The following is a 19,269-nucleotide window of genomic DNA, read 5'->3' on the forward strand; positions in this document are numbered from 1 at the left end:
GGACCTTTATACCATCTGTATCTTCAGTTTTCATCTAAGTTGGAGGCCTCTTTGTTTTCCCTGTTGAACCATTGGGTTGCTCTAATTTAAGTGCTGCAGCTCTTGCCTTAAAAAGTGCATTGTGTGGGGCGCCTGGGTGGCTCAGTGGGTTAAGCCACTGCCTTCGGCTCAGGTCATGATCTCAGGGTCCTGGGATCGAGCCCCGCATCGGGCTCTCTGCTCAGCAGGGAGCCTGCTTCCTCCTCTCTCTCTGCCTGCCTCTCTGCCTGCTTGTGATCTCTCTGTCAAATAAATAAATTAAATATTAAAAAAAAAAGTGCATTGTGCATGCTGTTAAAATGCTTTGTAAAGTTTGGTAAACAAATACTAAATGAACCAACATGCAAAGATTGCTTTTCCTAACCCGCGTGATGACTGGTGTTACTCCCCCCACCCACCTGCCTTTGTCAACTTCTTTTCTCACAGAACAGAACCATCATGGTGAGGTCCGTCCCAGCCTGTTTTCAGTGTTTAATCTGATTTATTCTGCTATTTATGCTCACAAATCCCCCCTCCCAACCTCCTTTTCGAAGGCTTTTAAATGGAGTGCAGAGTTGATTTCAGCATTTATATGATATAAAGACAAATACAGGAGAAGTTAATGATTTCTCTCTCCCCCTTTGGTTCTCATTCTCCTAGAGTAATTGGTTTTTACCTTATTACACCTTTTTCTGTTTTCATATCTGGCAAATGTCAACCTCAAAAATAAAATAGCCAGTTACTTTACCAGCAGAATGAGTTTATCAGGGAGTGGCAGAGAAACTGCAATTAGGGACAAGTAAACTGTGGTGAACTGTGGGCAAGTCTGAAGAGGGAAAGGCAAGGTCAGCTTTTACTAGGTTTAAGGAAGAAATTGGGTCGAGTTATTGTGAATGGAATTTCGTTGGAGAAGAGCAAGAGCTCGAAGTTGTGGTTTCTCGCTGGCTGCAGGGAGTGGTTAGTGCCTTGTTGCGGGGCAGGAAGGGATATTCCCTTCCCTTTCTTAAAGGCGGGAAATAAAATTCCTATGAGAAAAATGCCCTCCCTTCTACAATAACTTTTAACCTTCTGTCTTTCTGCTGGAATTGCAGGCTGAGTGAGAGAGAGAGAGACAGGGAGAGGGAGGGAGAGGGGAAGGCGAGCACATGCCCATGAGAGCGCCCCCTGCAGGGCTCCTCTCTCCATTTTCAGTGAGGTTTCCTTTACTGCGGTCTAACTTTTGAACAGTTCTTTGTGAGAACAGGAAAATACTAACAGAATTAGGACTTGGGTACATTCTTTTTTTTTTTTTTTTCCTATAGATTTTACTTATTTATTTGAGAGAGAGAGAGAGAGAGAGAGAGGTCACAGGTAGGCAGAGAGGCAGGCAGAGAGAGAGGGAGAAACAGGCCCCACGGAGCAGGGCCCGATGCGGGCCTGGATCCCAGACCCTGAGATCATAACCTGAGCTGAAGGCAGAGGCTTAACCCACTGAGCCATCCAGGCACCCTTGGGTACATTCTTAAATGTAACACTGATATATAAAAATCTTACCCTAAGCTTTGAAGAACAAATATTTCCTGAGTTTTCGAAAACATATTTCAGTGCTGAGGGTGTAAACACCCTATGTTCTCTTTTATAAAGTAGAGTGAGTTGCATCTTTATTTGTTGTCCTCAGAATCTGGTTGTTAACTCACCTTCCCCAGCTTCTTACCAAGCACTTAAATACTCTCAGTTTAGTAGTATAAATTACTTGGTAATTTTGGGAGGAAAGATTGCTAGATAGTGGTCCACAAATAATCTACTTTTCATTTTTACTCTAAAATTCAAATAATGTACTATTTTAGTAATTCTTCATTATATTCCAGTGTGGTGGTCAGTGATTGTTGGCCAACATCTTTGGGAAAGGGGGGGATATTGCCTGGCATGTTCTTTTTGTTCCATTGGTTAAAATTTTATTTCACTTTTTTTTTTTTAAATCTTGTAAGCACAGGGTGCTAGAATCATAAAATACAAAAGACTAACAGATAAAATTAATGATCCCTTCTATTTTTGTTTTGTAACACCTTTCCTCTTTGATAGATACACTTGGCATTTGCAAAAATGTATGTTTTTTTTTTCTTTAAAGATTTTACTTACTTATTTGACAGAGAGAGACACAACGAGAGAGGGAACACAAGCAGGGGGAGTGGGAGTGGGAGAAGCAGGCTCCCTGCTGAGCAGGGAGCCTGATGCGTGGCTGGATCCCAGGACTTTGGGATCCTGACCTGAACTGAAGCCTCATGCTTAATGACTGAGCCACCTAGGTGCTCCCAAAATGTATGTATTTTCTTGATAAAATGCTCACACAAATAGTTGTAGCACATATTCATTCATTCATTCATTCATTCATTCATAGCACCTTGCTTTTTCTGCTTTTATGTTGGAGATTGTTTGGTACTAAAGGATACAGAGCTGTGCCACTGTGTGGGAGATAGCATAAACCTATGCTCATGCACTGTTTCTATTCTTTTTTTATTAAGAACAAAAGCAAACCTTTGGATAGCCTTGTTTATAGACTGTTTTGTGTATAGACTGTTTCTATGAAAAGACAAAGCCAGAAGTTGAGAAACCTGCGATGTTTACCCGAACCCTGCATAAGGGCCACTGAAATTGTTAGTTGTTAACATGATAATGTTTATCCTTGTCCTAGTGCAGGTCATTTGTTGTCAGAGCTCTGCCTACTGATAGAAGTTCTCTTGAATTCTTTAAAAGCCCACAGTGTGTATGAGCTAAAAGTGTTTATTTACCTTGAGTTTAGTAAGATTTCTTCCAGTGCGGTTTTGCCTCCTAATATGGACTCTGTGTGTGTGTAATCAGAATTACTTCATGGTACATGGTTCTCCGAAATTAAAATCTATTTCTTCCATTTATTTTTTTAATAAAGAGTGAACAAAAAGACTTATTCAGAAGTGCTTTGGTGGCTCGATTATGTGCTATGTAATCACTGTCAATTTGAGAAGGACATTGATTACGTGTCTAGTAAACTCTGAAACTTCAAATAAATGTCATTTGTTCTCTCTGCAGATAGAGGCCTCAGAGAATATCAGACTGTGGTTTGAATACATACGAATTTAGCTTAATTTGGACTTATTTTGATTATAAATATCGGTATTCTTTTGAGTCAGAAATCCTGTGAAAGGAATATTCAAAGTTCTCTATATTGTCATTATTTATAATATTACTACATATAAAGCCCCCTCGCCCCCAAGCAGTTCTCTGGTACCTAATCAGGCCCAAATAGAAAATCTAGAAAAGATATTAAGAAAGGGAGTATTTATTGGCATGTTGAACCTTGTTGGCCTTCACTGATGGCCAGTTAAAGGGATTCTGTACTTTTTGAGATAATTAGAAATAGTTTAGTTTGCAGGAGTACCTAGGGATAAAAGGTAGGCCTTCTGTTTTAGAAGCATGTGCCAAACTTAAATGGATTCTGCCTTCAGAAAACGTTATGAATTGACTTTTCAGGTGTGAGTACTGTCCTGGACTCACTGTCAACGTGTCAGAACCAATGTGAGGGACTATAATTTTTTAGTATTTCATGATGAACCCTTAAGGTTATGACACTACATCTACAGTGTGCTAGGCAGTGATTGATTTATTGATTGATGGGAAACACAGTTTATTGTGGGCCAGGTCAGCAGGGCAAAGGACAGTTGATGGAGTAGCTTTGAATTTTGTCAGCAACTTGAAAGCCATCAATATTCCAACATGAAGAACTCTCCTTCCTTCATTTGAGTTACAGTAAGAATGTTTTTTGGGAACAAGTATATGACTACCCTTTGCAAGAGTGAAAAAAAATATTTCTTGGTATGGCCTCTTTTATGTCTAGAAACTTCAAGATTTTTAGACTTAATTTCCCCAAATTAATTCTTTAATTAATTAATTTAATTAATTAATTTAATTCTACTTACACAATAGAAGCTTACCAGGTATAAAATGCTTTTCTGGCATAGTGGATTCCAGGGAGAATTTATCAGGAGCATTTTGTTTTTAGGGACATAGTTTACAAAATGAGGATTCTCAAACTTGGACAGAACCATTTTGGTTGCATTGTGGGAGGCAATGCTCTTCACAGAAACTGATTTAAACATTTCAGATCTAAATATACTTTTAACCTGAAGGCTGAAAGATAATAACTAAATATAGAACAAGGTTTATAGGGTTCTTGGTGTAATACGTGGATTTTTAATTCCCTAAATAGGTATTAAATATAAACCTCCATTTAACTTGAAGAGCCTTAATCTAATCACATGAAAAAATATTTCCAGTTTCTTTAGTTGCATTTCTGCAGAGCATTTCCAGTTGTTTCAGATTTTTCTTAATTTATAATTATCAAGATACCATTTATTCTTGGTATTGGAGTGCTGGCCAGAGCAATTAGGCAAGAAAAATATATAAAAGGCATCCAAATTGGGAAGGCCACTGTAAAACTGTCACAATTTCCAAATGACATGTTACGTATATAAAAGCCTAAACACTCCATCAAAAAACTGTTAGAATTAATAAATTCAATAAATTTTGTAAGATACAAAATCAATACACAAAAATCTGTTTTCCCCCTAATAATGAACTATCAGAGATATTAAAATAGCTCCATTTACAATTGTATCAAGAGGAATAAAATGCCCAGGAATAAATTTAACCAAGGAGGTAAAAGACATGTGCACTGAAAACTATAGCACTGTGATGAAAGAAAGTGGAGAAGACATGAATGGATGGAAGGATGCTCCATGTTTATGGGTTAGAAGAATTAATATTGTTAAAATTCCTGTACTACCCAGGAGAACATACAAATTTAATGCAATCATTCCTATCAAAATTCCAGTGGCATTTTTCACAGAAATAGAAAGAACAAACCAAAACTTATATGGAACCGGGGAAGACCCTGAATAGTGAAAGTCATCTTAAGAAAGAAAAAGCTCGGGGTGCCTGGGTGGCTCAGTGGTTTGGGCTGCTGCCTTCGGCTCGGGTCATGATCTCAGGGTCCTGGGATCGAGCCCCGCATCGGGCTCTCTGCTCCGCAGGAAGCCTGCTTCCCTCTCTCTCTCTCTCTCTGCCTGCCTCTCTGCCTACTTGTGATCTCTGTCTGTCAAATAAATAAATAAAATCTTTAAAAAAAAAAAAAAAAAAGCTCAAGAGATCACATTCCCTGATTTCAAATTATATTAGAAAGCTTTAGTAATCAAAATGATATTGTATTAGCATAAAACCAGACACAAGGGTCAATGGGAAGAATAAGGAACCCAGAAATAAACCTATGCTTATGTAGTCAATTAATTCATGACAAGCCGTAAATATAAAATGGGAGACAGACAGTCTCTTCAATAAATAGTGTTGGGAAAAATTGTACAGCCACCTGCAAAAGAATGAAAAGGGGCCACTATCTTACACCATATACAAAAAATAAACTCAGAACGGATTAGATTAAATGTAAGACCTGAAACCATAAAACTCCTGAAGAAAACCTAGGCAGTAAGCTCCTTGACATTGGTCTTGGTGATGATTTTTTTTTTATTTTTAATCTGATACCAAAGCATTAGTTGGGACATCAGTCTCTTAGAATTAATAGCATCACCAAAATGAAAAGACAGCCTACTGAGTGGGAGAGAACAACTGCAAGTCATATGGAGAAAAGGAAACCCTCGTGTACTCTTGTTGGCAATATACATTGGTGCAGCCACTATTGAAAGTTGTATGGAGGTTCCTCACAAAATTAAGAATAGAACTGCCATCTGACCCAGTAATTCCTGGGTATTTATTCAAAAACAAAAATACTAATTCAGAAAAACATAAACACCTCCATGTTTGTTCGAACATTATTTATAATACCCAAGAAGTAACTTAGTGTCTGTTGATGGATGAATGGATAAAGAGTTATTGTATGTATATACACAATGGGATAACTGTATTTAGTTGTTGAATTTTAGAATGGAAAGTCACTGATGACTGAGACAATAGTTATTTCCAGGAGGTGGTGGGATGAAAACCTTATTGAAGTGAGTTTTGCTGAAGACTGAAACAAAGAGATGGGGTAGAAGTGAAGGTAGATGGCAGAAAGACCATCTAACTTAACTCTTCAACCAGGGCCCTTTGCTTATGGAAGGGGGCCCAATTTATTATTATGCTAGTGCAACTGGGGTATATTGACTGGTCACTCTTGGTGGGTAGAGCAAGGGATTTCTCAGGAAGTATCTGTTTATGTCTACTCTTTACTTTCTTGGAAGCAGCTTCTTATACATGACTTACTGGTGTTTAGTCTATTGCTAATTCGATGAATTTAATAGACTGCTATGAAATATTTGCTCAGAGCTTTTATTAATAGTTCTGCTTTTTCCACAAGCAATTTATTTCCTCAACAAATTGGCTTGACAGTTTTGATTTCCCTGTGGACACTTGAAAAAAAAATCTTGCTCTTAAATATAGAAGTTTGTACAATGTGAAAATGAAATTCAGTACCTAGAGTCTTTATTGTTTAAAAAAAAAAAATATATATATATATTTTTTAAATTAACTATTTGATAGAGACACAGCGAGAGAGAGAAGGCAAGCAGAGGGAGTGGGAGAGGGAAAAGCAGGCTTCATGCGGAGCAGGGAGCCCGATGCGGGACTCGATCCCAAGACCCTGGGATCATGACCTGAGCTGAAGGCAGACACCCAACAACAGAGCCACCCAGGCACCCCTAGAGTTTCTGTTGTTTAACTGAAATACTTTTAGGGATGGGATTTGTAGTAGTGGTCCTTAGTCTTGTGAAACATAGCTGTTACATATAATGACTGGCATGTGTTTTGTCTAATAATCAATTTGATCTGATTCCAGTAAGTTTTTAAAAACCGAGATCGATCATTAAACAGTTGCTAACTTGCTAATAAATTTTGCTAATTTTATCCATTGCACATTGTGTTTTATTTCAGTGTATTTTTATTTAGGATTCTGGTCTTCAATTCTTTTGATCTCATACCATAGTGGTTAAAGAAGAAACCAATTTGTATTTGAATAAGTTGCAAATAACTGTTGTGATATAAACAATATCTGAAATGAAAAATTTCAGAAAACAGCAATTAAAGGTATGATAACTATGAAATAAAAAGTTTTAAAATAATGATGCTATTGGGGCACCTGGGAGGCTGCCATTTTAGTGTCCAACTCTTGATCTCAGCTCAGGTCTTGATCTCAGTGTCATGAGTTAAATCCCATATTTTTCTAGCATGGAGCCTTCTTAAAAAAAAAAAATTGTGCTATTAATGATGGCTTTCTACTACCATTTGTTAATTTTTCAAGGCACCATACAAATGGTTCTCAACTTTGAGTATTTGTTAGACTCTGTTACGGTGATTCTGAAAAAATCATGTTGTACAGGCCCAACTGCCAGCATGTTGAATCAGAATTTCTAGGGAAGGAGATTAGCTTTTTTAAAAAAAAATCTGTGATGCTGGTACACATCAGCTTGGTAACTACTTCTCTGTATACTTAAAGGTAGATGAATTCATTTATGATAATTGATGTAAATCCAAAGTTTGTATCCTACCATCATCCTCTTTTCTTTCTCTCCTTCCTTTTCCTGTCATTCTTTCCCTGTTTCCCCTTTTCCCTCCCTCCCTCCCTTCCCCCACCGGGGCCTCCCTAAACTGGTAAGATTGTATTTGAAGCTTAAGAGCTAGTTTTAGGAAGTAGGAGTGATTAGTTCTGTCATTTTCATGTACAATTATGCCTTTGTGAAATTCATATTATCTTCAGTATGTGTTGAAGAATATTTTTGAGCTACTCAGCGATTTGTGAAGATGAGTTCATGTAAAAATGTGTCGTTTTACTTTATTGGGCACAGGTAGAGTGCATCATTCATAATATATTGAGAGAGAAGTAAGTGCACTGCTTATGCCTTTGTGTGGAGCTAACACTTTTTCGTTAGGGAATTTCATTTATAATAGATAATTCATGATCCTTTCCTGCAGGGACAGGTGAGGCGCTAGTGTGCTCTTCTACATGTTAAATATCATTAAGTCTTAGTTTCTTTTTCAATGAAAACAAAACAAAAACAAAACTTTTACACCTGAGCTATAAGACTGCATTTTTTAAATCATTGATTTAGAGATGTGCATAGGCTCTACCTCTGTATGTATATTAACAGAACCAAAGTTAGACACAGACAGCAATACAATAAAAGCTGTGGAATTTAGTACCTTACTTATATCAATGGATAGATCATCCAGCAGAAAATCAGTAAGGGAACACTGGCTTCGAAGGACATGTTAGCTGTAGTTAACATATATGTGTAGCATGTTTTATGGAAAAGCAACAGAATACACATTTTCCTCAAATATATATGGAACATTTTCCAAGATAATTCATGTGTTAGGTCATAAAACCAGCCTTAATAAATTTAAAATGCCTGAAATTATATCAAGTTGCTTTTCTGACCACAGTGGTATCAAATGAGAAATTAATTACATGAAGAAATCTGAAAAATTCACAAATGTATAGAGATTTACATGCTGCTGAACAACCAGTGAGGCAAAGAAATCAAAAGGGAAACACCTTGAGACATTTGAAAATGGAAATGTAACATACCAAAATCTATGTGGGAAAAGGAGTTCACAGAGGGAAGTTCATAATGATGAAATGCCAACCTCAAGAAACAAAGTCTCAACCTAATTACACCTCAAAAAACTAGAAAAAGGAAAAAATGAAACCCAAGGTTAGCAGAAGGAAGGAATTAAAGCCTAGAACAGAAATAAATGAAATAGAGACTAAAAAGACAACAGAAAAGATAAATGAAAGAGCTCATTCTTTGAAAAGATAAACACAATCGATAAGCCTTTAGATAGACTCACCAAGGGAAAAAAAGGATTCAAATAAAATCAGAAATGAAAGAGAAGATGTTACAGCTGATACCACAGAAACACACAGGATATACAAAGGATAAGAGACTAATATATTCCAACAAATTGAACAACCTAAAAGAATAGGTAAATTCCTAGAAACATAAAACCTACCAAGATTGGGTAATGATGAAATACAAAATGTGAACCAATCAATTACTAGTAAGAAGACTGACTTAGTAATCAAAAACCTCCCAGCAAACAAAAGTCCAGGACCAGAATGGCTTCACAGGTTAAGTTCTACCAAAACAATCAAAGAAAGTTAATATCAGTCCTTCTAAAAATCTTAGTGAAAATCGAAGAGGAGGGAATTCTCCCAAAATCATTTTACAAGGCCAGCATTACCCTAATACCAAAAACAAAAGGATGCCACAAGAAAGGAATATTACAGGCTAAATAACCCTAATAAACAAACATAGATCCTCAATAAAATATTAGTACATTGAATTCAACCATATATTGAAGGATCATACACGTGATCAAGTGGGATTTATTCCAGAAATACAAGGGTGGTTCATCCATAGGTCGGTCAATACGACACACCATATTAACAAAATGAAGGATAAAAATCCCAAGAACATCTCAAAAAGATGAAGAAAAATGATTTGATAAAATTTAACATCCATTTATATAAAAACTCAAAGTGGGTATGAAGGAAACTTACTTCAGCGTATTAAAGGCAGTAGACAAGTAACACCACCCTCAACTGTGAAAAGCTGAAACCTTTTCCTCTAAGGTCAGGAACGAGACAAGGGTGCCCATTATTGACACTTAACATTCAATATAATATTAAAAGTTCTAGACACAGCAGTTAAGCTTCTTGAAAAAGAAACAAAGGCTTCCAAGTTGGAAAGGAAGAAGTAAAATTGTCAAAATTTGCAAACGACATGATATTATATATAGAAAACCATAAAGACTCCACCAAAAAACTGTTAGGACTAATAAATGAATTTAGTAAAGTTGCAGGATAAAAAATCAGTACACAAAAATTGTTTCATTTAAATACACTAATAATGAACTATCAGAAATTCAGAGAATAATCTCTCACAATTTCATTAAAAAGAATAAAGTACCTAGGAATAAATTTAACCAAGAAAGTAAAAGATCTATATATTGAGAACTATAAGACATTGATGAAAGAAATTAAAAAAGACAAATAAATGAAAAGATACTCCATGCTTATGGACTAGAAGAGTTAATATTGTTAAAATGTCCATACTATTCAAAGGAATATACAGATTTAATTCAATCCCTATCAAAATTCCAAAGGGGGAAGGTGTTTTTCACAGAATAGAACAGACAATCCTAAATTTTGCAGAAGCACAAAAGACCCCACATAGCCAAAGCAATCTTGATAAAGAACAAAGACTGGATGCATCACAAGCTCTGATTTCAAAATATATTATAGAGCTATGGTAATGAAAACAGTATTGTATTGGCATAAAAACAGACACATAAGTCAACAAAACATACTCGGGAACTCAAAAATAAATCCATACATACCTGGTCATTAATTGATGACAAAGGAGCCATGAATATACACATGGGGAAAAGACAGTCTCTTTAATAAATGGTGTTGGGAAAATTGGACATCCATAAACAAAACAATAAAACTTGATGACTTATCATACACCATACACAAAAAATAAACTCAAAATAGATTAGAGACTTGAACATAAGCCCTGAAACCATGAAACTCCTAGAAGAAAACTTGGGCAGTAAACTCCTTGACGTAGGTCTTGGTGATGATTTTTGAATCTGATACCAGAAGCATGAGTTGGGAGATCAGTCTGGAAAGTTTCAGTGCAGCAAAGGATTACATCACCAAAGTGAAAAGACAAGCTACTGAATGGGAGAAAGCAATTGCAAATCATGTATTTGATAAGAGACCAATCAAAATATATAAAGAATTTGTACAATTCAATAGCTTAAAAAAATAAAATCCAATGAAGAAATGGGCAGAAGACCTTCTTCTATTTTTTTTTTCTTTTAGAGTTTATTTATTTATTTATTTATTTTTTAAAGATTTTATTTATTTATTTGATAGAGAGAGATCACAAGTAGATGGAGAGGCAGGCAGAGAGAGAGAGAGAGATGGAAGCAGGCTCCCTGCTGAGCAGAGAGCCCGATGTGGGACTCGATCCCAGGACCCTGAGATCATGACCTGAGCCGAAGGCAGCGGCTTAACCCACTGAGCCACCCAGGCGCCCTAGAGTTTATTTTTAAAGTAACCTCTATACCCAACAGGGAGCTAAAACTTAGACTCCTGAGACAAGAGTCACTGTATTCTACCAACTGAGCCAGCCAGGTGCCCCTGAATAGACCTTTTCAAAAGAAGACACATGCATGGCCAACGGGTACATGAAAAGATGTTGAATGTCAATAATCAGGGAAATGCAAATCAAAACTGTACTATACGTTTTCATACTGCATCATTCTTTTCAAAAATGTCTTCACAAGATAACACCTTAGTGAAAGTACTGGTTTAGAGGAGCAGTAGTGTGGAGAATAAAATCTTTCCCTTTAATCATACTGCTCTTTGAGCCACAAAAATGCTGAGTTTACATACCAAAAAATCTGTGACAGAAGGTAGTTTCATTCATTCATATACAGATCATATTGTTGAATACCTTTTTTTAGCGGTACAGGCCTTGTCAAATGTTAAAGGACATTTGGTTTATCCAGATTACTGACTTCCTGTCATTAACATCCTCTTGAGTCCTTATTATGTGTCAGGTTGTGACTTTTTAACAAAAAAGATTTATTAGAGAGGCAAGTTGGGGGTAGAGGGGGAGGAGGACTGAATCTCAAGCAGACGCCCTTCTCCCCAGCAAGGAGTCCCACAGTGGGTTGGAGGGGGGAGGGTTGAATATCACCATCCTGAGATCATGACCTGAGCCAAAATCAAGAGTGGGACCCTTAACTGACTGAGCCACCCAAGCACCCCCCAGGCTATGAATTTCTTAACGGTGATGTTCCATCCATGTTGAATGACTGAATGGGCAAAAGTTTTCCTTCCTACATTTTGATGCATGCCTGTTCCTCTTTAAAATTCTCTTCTAATTCCTATCTTGATTGTCTCAGCACAGCCTGGTCATTGCAGTAATTAAAATTTAGTTTCCCTCTATAGGATAGGGAAACCCCAAATAATAGTGACGTAAAATGGAAGTTTAGTTTTCTTCACGTGAAAGAAGTCTGTAAGCAGGCAGTGAAGTGTATGTGGGATGGAAGGTTTGCTTCCTGGTGTCCTGGGGTACCCCGGCTCCTTCCGGCTGTTGCTCTTGTTTTGATGGTCCTGGGTGGCTGCTAAAATTTTATTGAGCAACTCCTCAATCCTTGATCCAGGCGGCAGGAAGGAGCAAGATAAGGAGAGGATGGAGCCCCTTCCATTTTAAGGAGACTCCCTAAAAGTAACTTTTAAAGGTCTGATATATGTCTCCTTGGCCAGACTTAATCTTAAAACTACATTTTGCTACAAAGGAGTCTGGGGGATATGGTTTTTCACCTGGAGAATAATGTGCCTAGTAAAACAAAAAGCAGAAAGCAAAACAAAGTAAAAACCAAAAATGAAGCAAAATGACCCCCCCAGCCCCCCAGGATTCTGTTGTTAAAGAAGAGAAGGTTTCCTGTGGCAGTTACTGGCCTCTGCCACAGTCACTCATTCACAGTGATGCTGTCTGAAGGAGCATCCTGGATTCCCTTTATCTCTCAGTGATTTTGCCAGTTCTCATGCCTCCTGCCATCACTGTCTTGTTCATGCCTACTCCTGCTTGCCCTTTCCAGAAGTGGTGGGAAAGTCCTGAATCAGAGATGGACCTGATGTCCTCTAATTGCTAGTGAACTCCAAATGAATCTGTAGTTTTAAAATTATGAACTGTCATCTTCTGTAATCCACTTCTTACAGTGATCGTCTTAAAACGGTTCACATTGTACTCTAATTTCGTACTCTCACTTTGGTTTTGATTTTACAAATAAATGAACTATACTCCGCCTCTGCCTCGGTTCTCCGTGTCTCTCCATGTCTTCATGTACCTCAGTCTTAGTTGGTGCTGGTTTTCATCCCCGGGACATAAGTCTGAGGAGGGCTGCAAGCTCAGTGGTGCCCGAACAGGAGTGTTTTATGCTCTATAAATGCCTGCTAAACGAATGAATGAATCCCAGCCTCTCTCCCTCTTCTCTTCGGAGTAGAAGATTGTTTCTGTATTTAAAGAATCTTCTCTCGACTTTGCTGCCATTTCCTCTTCGTTTCTCATAGCTGACTTTTTATTTTTTAAGAAGAGGCACCTCTCCTCCTGGTTTACTAATGCCTTGTTCTCTTCCCTCAGTTGAGGCTCTCTCTGACTTTTCAGATTTTGCTTTGAGATTTCCCCCTTCTCATTGGCCTTTTCTGGTTGTTTAGTCTCTGTGACATCTCTAAGAGCATGCTGTGTTATTGATGGCGCATTCTGGGAAATACGGTCTTTGTTCTTTTACCTTTCTGGCTTTTCCTTCTGCAATTCCTTTGTTGATGTGCTTCAGCTCTGTAGTGGTGACCGGTGAGCCGAACAGTACGATGTTGCTTTCCTCCTTTATTCTTTTGTCCCTGCACTTTGCAGGATCTCAGGTGCTAGGCTGCTCTTTGACCTTAGCAATTATTTCTGAATGCATGGTTACGAAATAGACATAAATTGCTTTTAGTTCTCGTTTCTGCATCCCCTTTAAATACTTCCTGGGAGCCTCAAACGCCTCTATTTAAGCAATACTTCGTCTGAAATCTGGGATGCTGGTTCTTGCCTTGGGTTCCTGTCAGTAGGGCATTGCTTCTGAAACTGCGTGGTGGTTACCCTAATGGTAACGGATAGCCGTTTCCTCTGTGGTGTTTTCCTTGTCTGGAATGCCCCTTCCTTTATTCTTTCCAACTTCTTCTTCTTCTTCTTCTTCTTCTTTTTTTTTTTTTTTTAAGTTTTCCTGTTAAGATCAAGTTCAGGGATTGCATTTCACAAAGGTTTCTAGGGTGACACCAGACCTTATTGACTTTCTGGGCTTTGAATTCCCACCATACTCATCTGTGTATTACCTGGTCCTTTTCAAATGCTTGTGTCATATTGTACTGTAGAATAAATCCTCTTTATTATGAATGTTTTACCTCACAGATACTCTGTAATCTTATTCTTCTTTGTACTCTAAGTGACTGCTTTATAATCCACCCTTAAAGAATGCGTGCTGTGGATGATGGTGTCCCCTTTTCATTTCCTTATCTTGTTCCATTTCTAACACTGAGATCGCTTAAAAAATTAATTTTTCTTATCACCAAACAAATATTTCTCTTGGAATGCTTGGACTGAGCTGAATGACAGGTTTTCAACAGCCTGATTGCATTTTACATTGCACTATTTTTAGTACATTTTAGGGCTTGGAATGACTGTTGGGAGAAGTAACTTTTCTGTCTTTTGAGTGTCTCCGTCTCTTGAGTATCATCTAAAAACTTGGAGTGAAAGAGTCATGAAAAGAGCTAGTGGGATTCTGTGCATACACAAAGTTTTGTATGGGGTAAGGGGGAGAGAGAGACCGGGTAGGAGAGAGAAAATGAATAAATGAGTGTGAAAACGTGCCCTCCCGGCCCCACTACTGGGTTAATAATGTCAGGATGATCTTGGACTAGCAGGACAGAAGACTGGTTGTGTCGAAGGGACGGATGTCCCATAACGATGACAATTCATTTTAAGACCATTTTTGCTCCTCATCCCCTGCAAAAAGAAGCTGACCCAATTGTTTTTATGATAATTTTTTTTTATTACAAACCACTTTCTTATTTTTTTAAAGATTTTTATTTATTCATTTGACAGCGAGAGGGGAACACAAGCAGGGGCAGTGGGAGAGGGAGAAGCAGGCTTCCCACTGATCAGAGAGCCCCACGTGGTGCTCGATCCCAGGACCCAGGATCATGACCTGAGCCGAAAGCAGATGCTTAACGACTGAGTCACCCAGGCGCCCTGATAAATTGTTTTTATAATCAATTCTGCAGCAGTATGATAATGTTGGATAGACACATTGAATAAAGTCGATCTGGTTAAACTATTGTGTCTTTTAAAATTAAAATAGGAGAAATTAGCTGTGGTTGAAATTTAGCTCTGTGGAGATTGAAGATCTGGATTAGTAGAGTGTGATTCCAGACTCAAATGAGGGGAACAGAGGACTCTGTTCACCTACTTATTTAACTTCTTTTATTTCCGTAGGGAAGTTGAAATACTGCCTTGTGGTTCTGAATCAGCCTCTGGACAAATGTGTTCGTCGTCTTTGGAGCAAAGGTAATCTTAATTAGCATCTATATCTCTACTTTCTTAATCTGTTTAGGACTAACGTGACTATTAAATATTCCAGAATCTAACTACAATATCAAAAAGTGGAACTTATAACTAAGTGATATAATTACTAAGAATGGATCTGTTCTGTTAGTAGTGTCTATGGGGAGTTTCCCCAGGATGTACCCCCAAGGACAGAATGACAATGTAGCATCACCACCTATATTTCATATATTATGTGGATGTTAATCCTGAATGCTCACCAAATGTTTGTTAAGTGTAAATCGTTTTGGCACCAGCAACGGTAAAAAGCATCCTCAAGGCTAGCTCATCCCAGCATTCAGCAATAAGATATCTGCTGGGTGACCCCTTTTGCAGGGAAAAAAAAAGAAAGAAAGAGAAGAAAAAAGACTAATAGTATATTAGGATCTCAAGGGATGCTGAAAAATATAAACGTGCAGGAGTTTTGCAGAATTAATACTTCTCTGAGTTTTCCTATAAGAAACAGACTTTATTAACTATTTTTTACATTATTCTTTGATTTTTTTTATAGCATTAGCTCTAGGTGAGAAAATAGTATTAAATATCATTTACTGTTTTGAACCTCTGCTTTTCCATGAAATCTTGAGCTTTTTTCAAAGGGATTCTTCTGCTAAGGTTAGCAATGTAAATTTTGAGCCAAACTAGATCGGCAGAAGAATATGATTTTTGATGTATCGATGTGTATTCTAGATGAATCTCCTATTGCAGAATTCTTTTGTATCTTCAGCATCAAGGCTGTGTGTCCTAGAATCCACACCTGTCATGTCAGTAAGCTCACATATGTGGACAGGGATAGTTGTGATAAGAGAGGGAATAGATCATTATGAATGATTTTGTATAATGAATTTTTCTTGTTTTATGTGATTACCATGAAAACACTTTATTCTAAATTTAGCTATCTTTATGTTAGCCAGCTGAAAATGTCACATTATTATTGCACTAAAGGTTGGAAGGCTATTTAACCAGTAACTTCACTTTCCTAGAACCTCTCACTTGCTTATAATTAGGTGGTTATTCAGGTGCCATCAGAAAGGTCTTTATGTTGTCATGTCAGTGCCTAGTGCTATGTCTGGCACGTAATTGCTTAGTAATTACAACCAGTGAAAGAATGAATTTAATTTGGTTCATATTGCTAATAAATACCAAAGTGAACTGATCAAGCACATTCTTTTGATCTGAACTTACCTGGTTTTCTCACATTTTTAGGAAAGCGTGAGCAGTTGTATTTTATTGCACTTCCTTAAAATAGACAAAATAATCATTAATAGGAACTGCTGGAAACCTTGGGTAGGGAAAACTACATCTAGGAAGTCTCATTTTGGAGGGTGGAGGATCCTGTTTTGTTCGTGTGTGAAACGGTCTAGATTTTTGAGCTGACTGACGCTTCTGATGACATTAGTTTCCTGCAGTGAATTGGATTAGAAAAAGTTTCATGCCTGACATACACCAACTATTTAGTTGATTTGCATGAAAAATGAATGCTGGGTCAGTCTGTATACATGGAGAGAACTAAAGATATCTAATGTGACATGGACTACAGTGGTTAGATAATGCTCATTTCCAAAATAACTTTTCTTTAGATTATTGAAATACACTTTTCTATATATGTCTAGGATGATTCTTGCCTCTCTGGAGCAATTAACCATTACAAAAAGTGGATCTGTTCATAAGTACTGAGGAAAGGTAGAATAGGGTTTTTGTGATTCTCACAACAGAAGCCATGATTTTTTTGTTTGTAGTGTCCTGTTTTGTGTTCCTCTTCTTCCAAATAAAACTTAAAAAAAAAAAAAAAAAAAGGTACTGGGTGAGTGAGTGGCTCACTCGGTTGAGTACCCAACTGTTTGTTGGCTTTGACTTGGGCCATGATCTCAGGGTTGCGTGGGGCTCCTCACTCAGCGGGAGTCTGCTTGAGATTCTCTCTCTTTCTCCCTCTGGCCCTCCCCTCGTATGTATGCATGCACACTGTCCCTCTAAAATAGATCTTTTAAAGCAACTGGGTACTAAGGAGGACACTTGTTATGATAAGCCCTGGGTGTTGTATGAATCACTGAATTCTACTCCTGAAACCAATATGGTACTGTATGTTAACTAGCTAGAATTTAAATAAAAATTTGAAAAGAGAAAACAAAAACAAATACCAAACAAATAAAAGTAAAAAAGAAATACAGGGAGACTTGGAGCTTGAGCTGCTGATGTTAACAGAAGAGAGAGGCCTAGAAAAAATATAGGGCAGCTTTGAGGGCCTGGGACGGAAGGCAGTGTGGCAGTTTGGGATTTCAGCACTTAAGGGCTGGGAGCAGGCTTGCCCGCTACTCTGTCTTGTATGCATGACTTTTTCTGTAACGTTCTGTAGCAAGTCTGAGGATTTGTGAAGAACAGAAATCAAGGGGTGAAATCCAGACTATTGTATCAAAACAAAGACAAAATTTAGAGGCTGCTGCATAGTGTCCGTCTTTTATATAAAATCAATAATTTAACTTTCATCTATGCTAAGGACTTCTGGCAAGTAGGGATTTCCTGAGATTCCTTTAAGGGGAAAGACTGTTTTGTAGGTTTATTTATTTTGCCCTGCAATGTTTTTATGACATGTAATTTATTTTAAATGACTGAAAAAGGGATTCAAGGGAGATTAAATGTAGAGATGTTTTTAAAATGTATTTTCTCTTTAATACTTCATGAAGTTTCAGTGTTTTTCTTGGTTATAGGTCTTGGTCATTTTAATCCCCACCTATCCCAGCAGTTTGTATACTTGATTTAATCTGGAGCTATAAGTACAGAGATGGGCGGATAGATGAAAAGGCAGATAGAACTGTAGGTAGTGTCGGACTTTTCTGTAACTACCAGAGGTTATTGGCATTTGTGAATGGATATTGCCCTCAGATTTCTTAAATTTTTCTTTTTCTTTTTTTCTTTCTTTTTTTTTTTTTTGAGTCAGACTTTCTCTTCCAATAAGTGTGTTTCTCATCCTGAGATATCTGATAAGTGAAGAAAAATAGGGAAGTCTGTGTTTGAAGGATTCTTTTTATTTCTTTTGTAGCTCAGTTATTCTCCACTTGCGGGTACCATACTTGTCAGGGTCTCCAAAGGTAGTAAGAGAGATCTGAGTTACATTAAAAAGAAATCTGATATTCACTTACTTGGGATGAGGTTTTAGATGGACCATATATCAGATTCCTAGGAGTTTGTCTTATTAAAGTGTATTTTCATTTCTAATGTGAGTTCACAGCTTTTCTCTGTCTTTTCCATTTGAGCCATAGAACATGGTGACCAGGTAAATTAGATTATGAGTAATCAGATTACAGTGATGCCAGGTACTTATGTACACAGTGACACTGTTCCTCTAAGAGGAGTTAGTTTTCTTCACTTGCCCGCCTTTTCTTTTCTTTTCTTTTCTTTTCTTTTCTTTTCTTTTCTTTTCTTTTCTTTTTTCTTTCTCAGTTCTCAGCTAACAAACCTTCAGATCATGCCAGGGTATAGGCCCTATACTTGGGTTCATTGCTGATGAGGCTTTAAGTTATAAAATCGGGTGGGTCTTTGAGGTTAAAAGGACACCCATAGAGCATACCTGAATCAAAAATAGAAACAAGGCCTTTGATTTTATGACATCAGTGTTTTCCCTTCTGTTTCATTTGTAACTGATGCTTGCTGAGGCCATTCTAGGTCAGCCATTGGGTCCAAAGCTGGGGATCTAATGGCTGGTTCTTAGATGTGGCTGCAGCTGAGATAAGGGAGCACAGACACAGGTGCTTCCTCAAGAATGCAGGTCAGAGGCTCTTGGAGCCACAAGTCCTTAGAATGAACTTGCTCATCCTTATTTCTTAAGTAGCTGAAATTATCATATATTTGATTGACTTTGACTATAATTTGGTCATGTCTGTATGCCTTTTGGTTTCTTTTTCAAATAAAAACACCTTCCATAAATCAGTTTTTAATAGAATCCTGACTTGCTCTACTAATTAACTGATCTTATGCTAGTAAGTAGTATTGCCATCAGTCTTAAGTTTTAAATGATGTAGGAATCTGCTGTGAG

General features: G+C 37.5%; 1 protein-coding gene across 2 annotated transcripts in view; it reads left to right on the plus strand.

Moving 5' to 3' along the window:
• The window catches only part of TPK1 (thiamin pyrophosphokinase 1), a 343,412-nt gene that overhangs the window by 63,927 nt on the left and 260,216 nt on the right, over nt 1–19,269 (plus strand). For both annotated transcript variants that reach the window (XM_032305883.1, XM_032305882.1), the window contains exon 3: nt 15,132–15,203. In XM_032305883.1, coding sequence (XP_032161774.1) covers nt 15,132–15,203 — 72 coding nt within the window. The remainder of the gene's footprint in view (nt 1–15,131; nt 15,204–19,269) is intronic.

Source organism: Mustela erminea, chromosome 11, assembly GCF_009829155.1.
Source record: "Mustela erminea isolate mMusErm1 chromosome 11, mMusErm1.Pri, whole genome shotgun sequence".
NCBI lineage: Eukaryota > Metazoa > Chordata > Mammalia > Carnivora > Mustelidae > Mustela > Mustela erminea.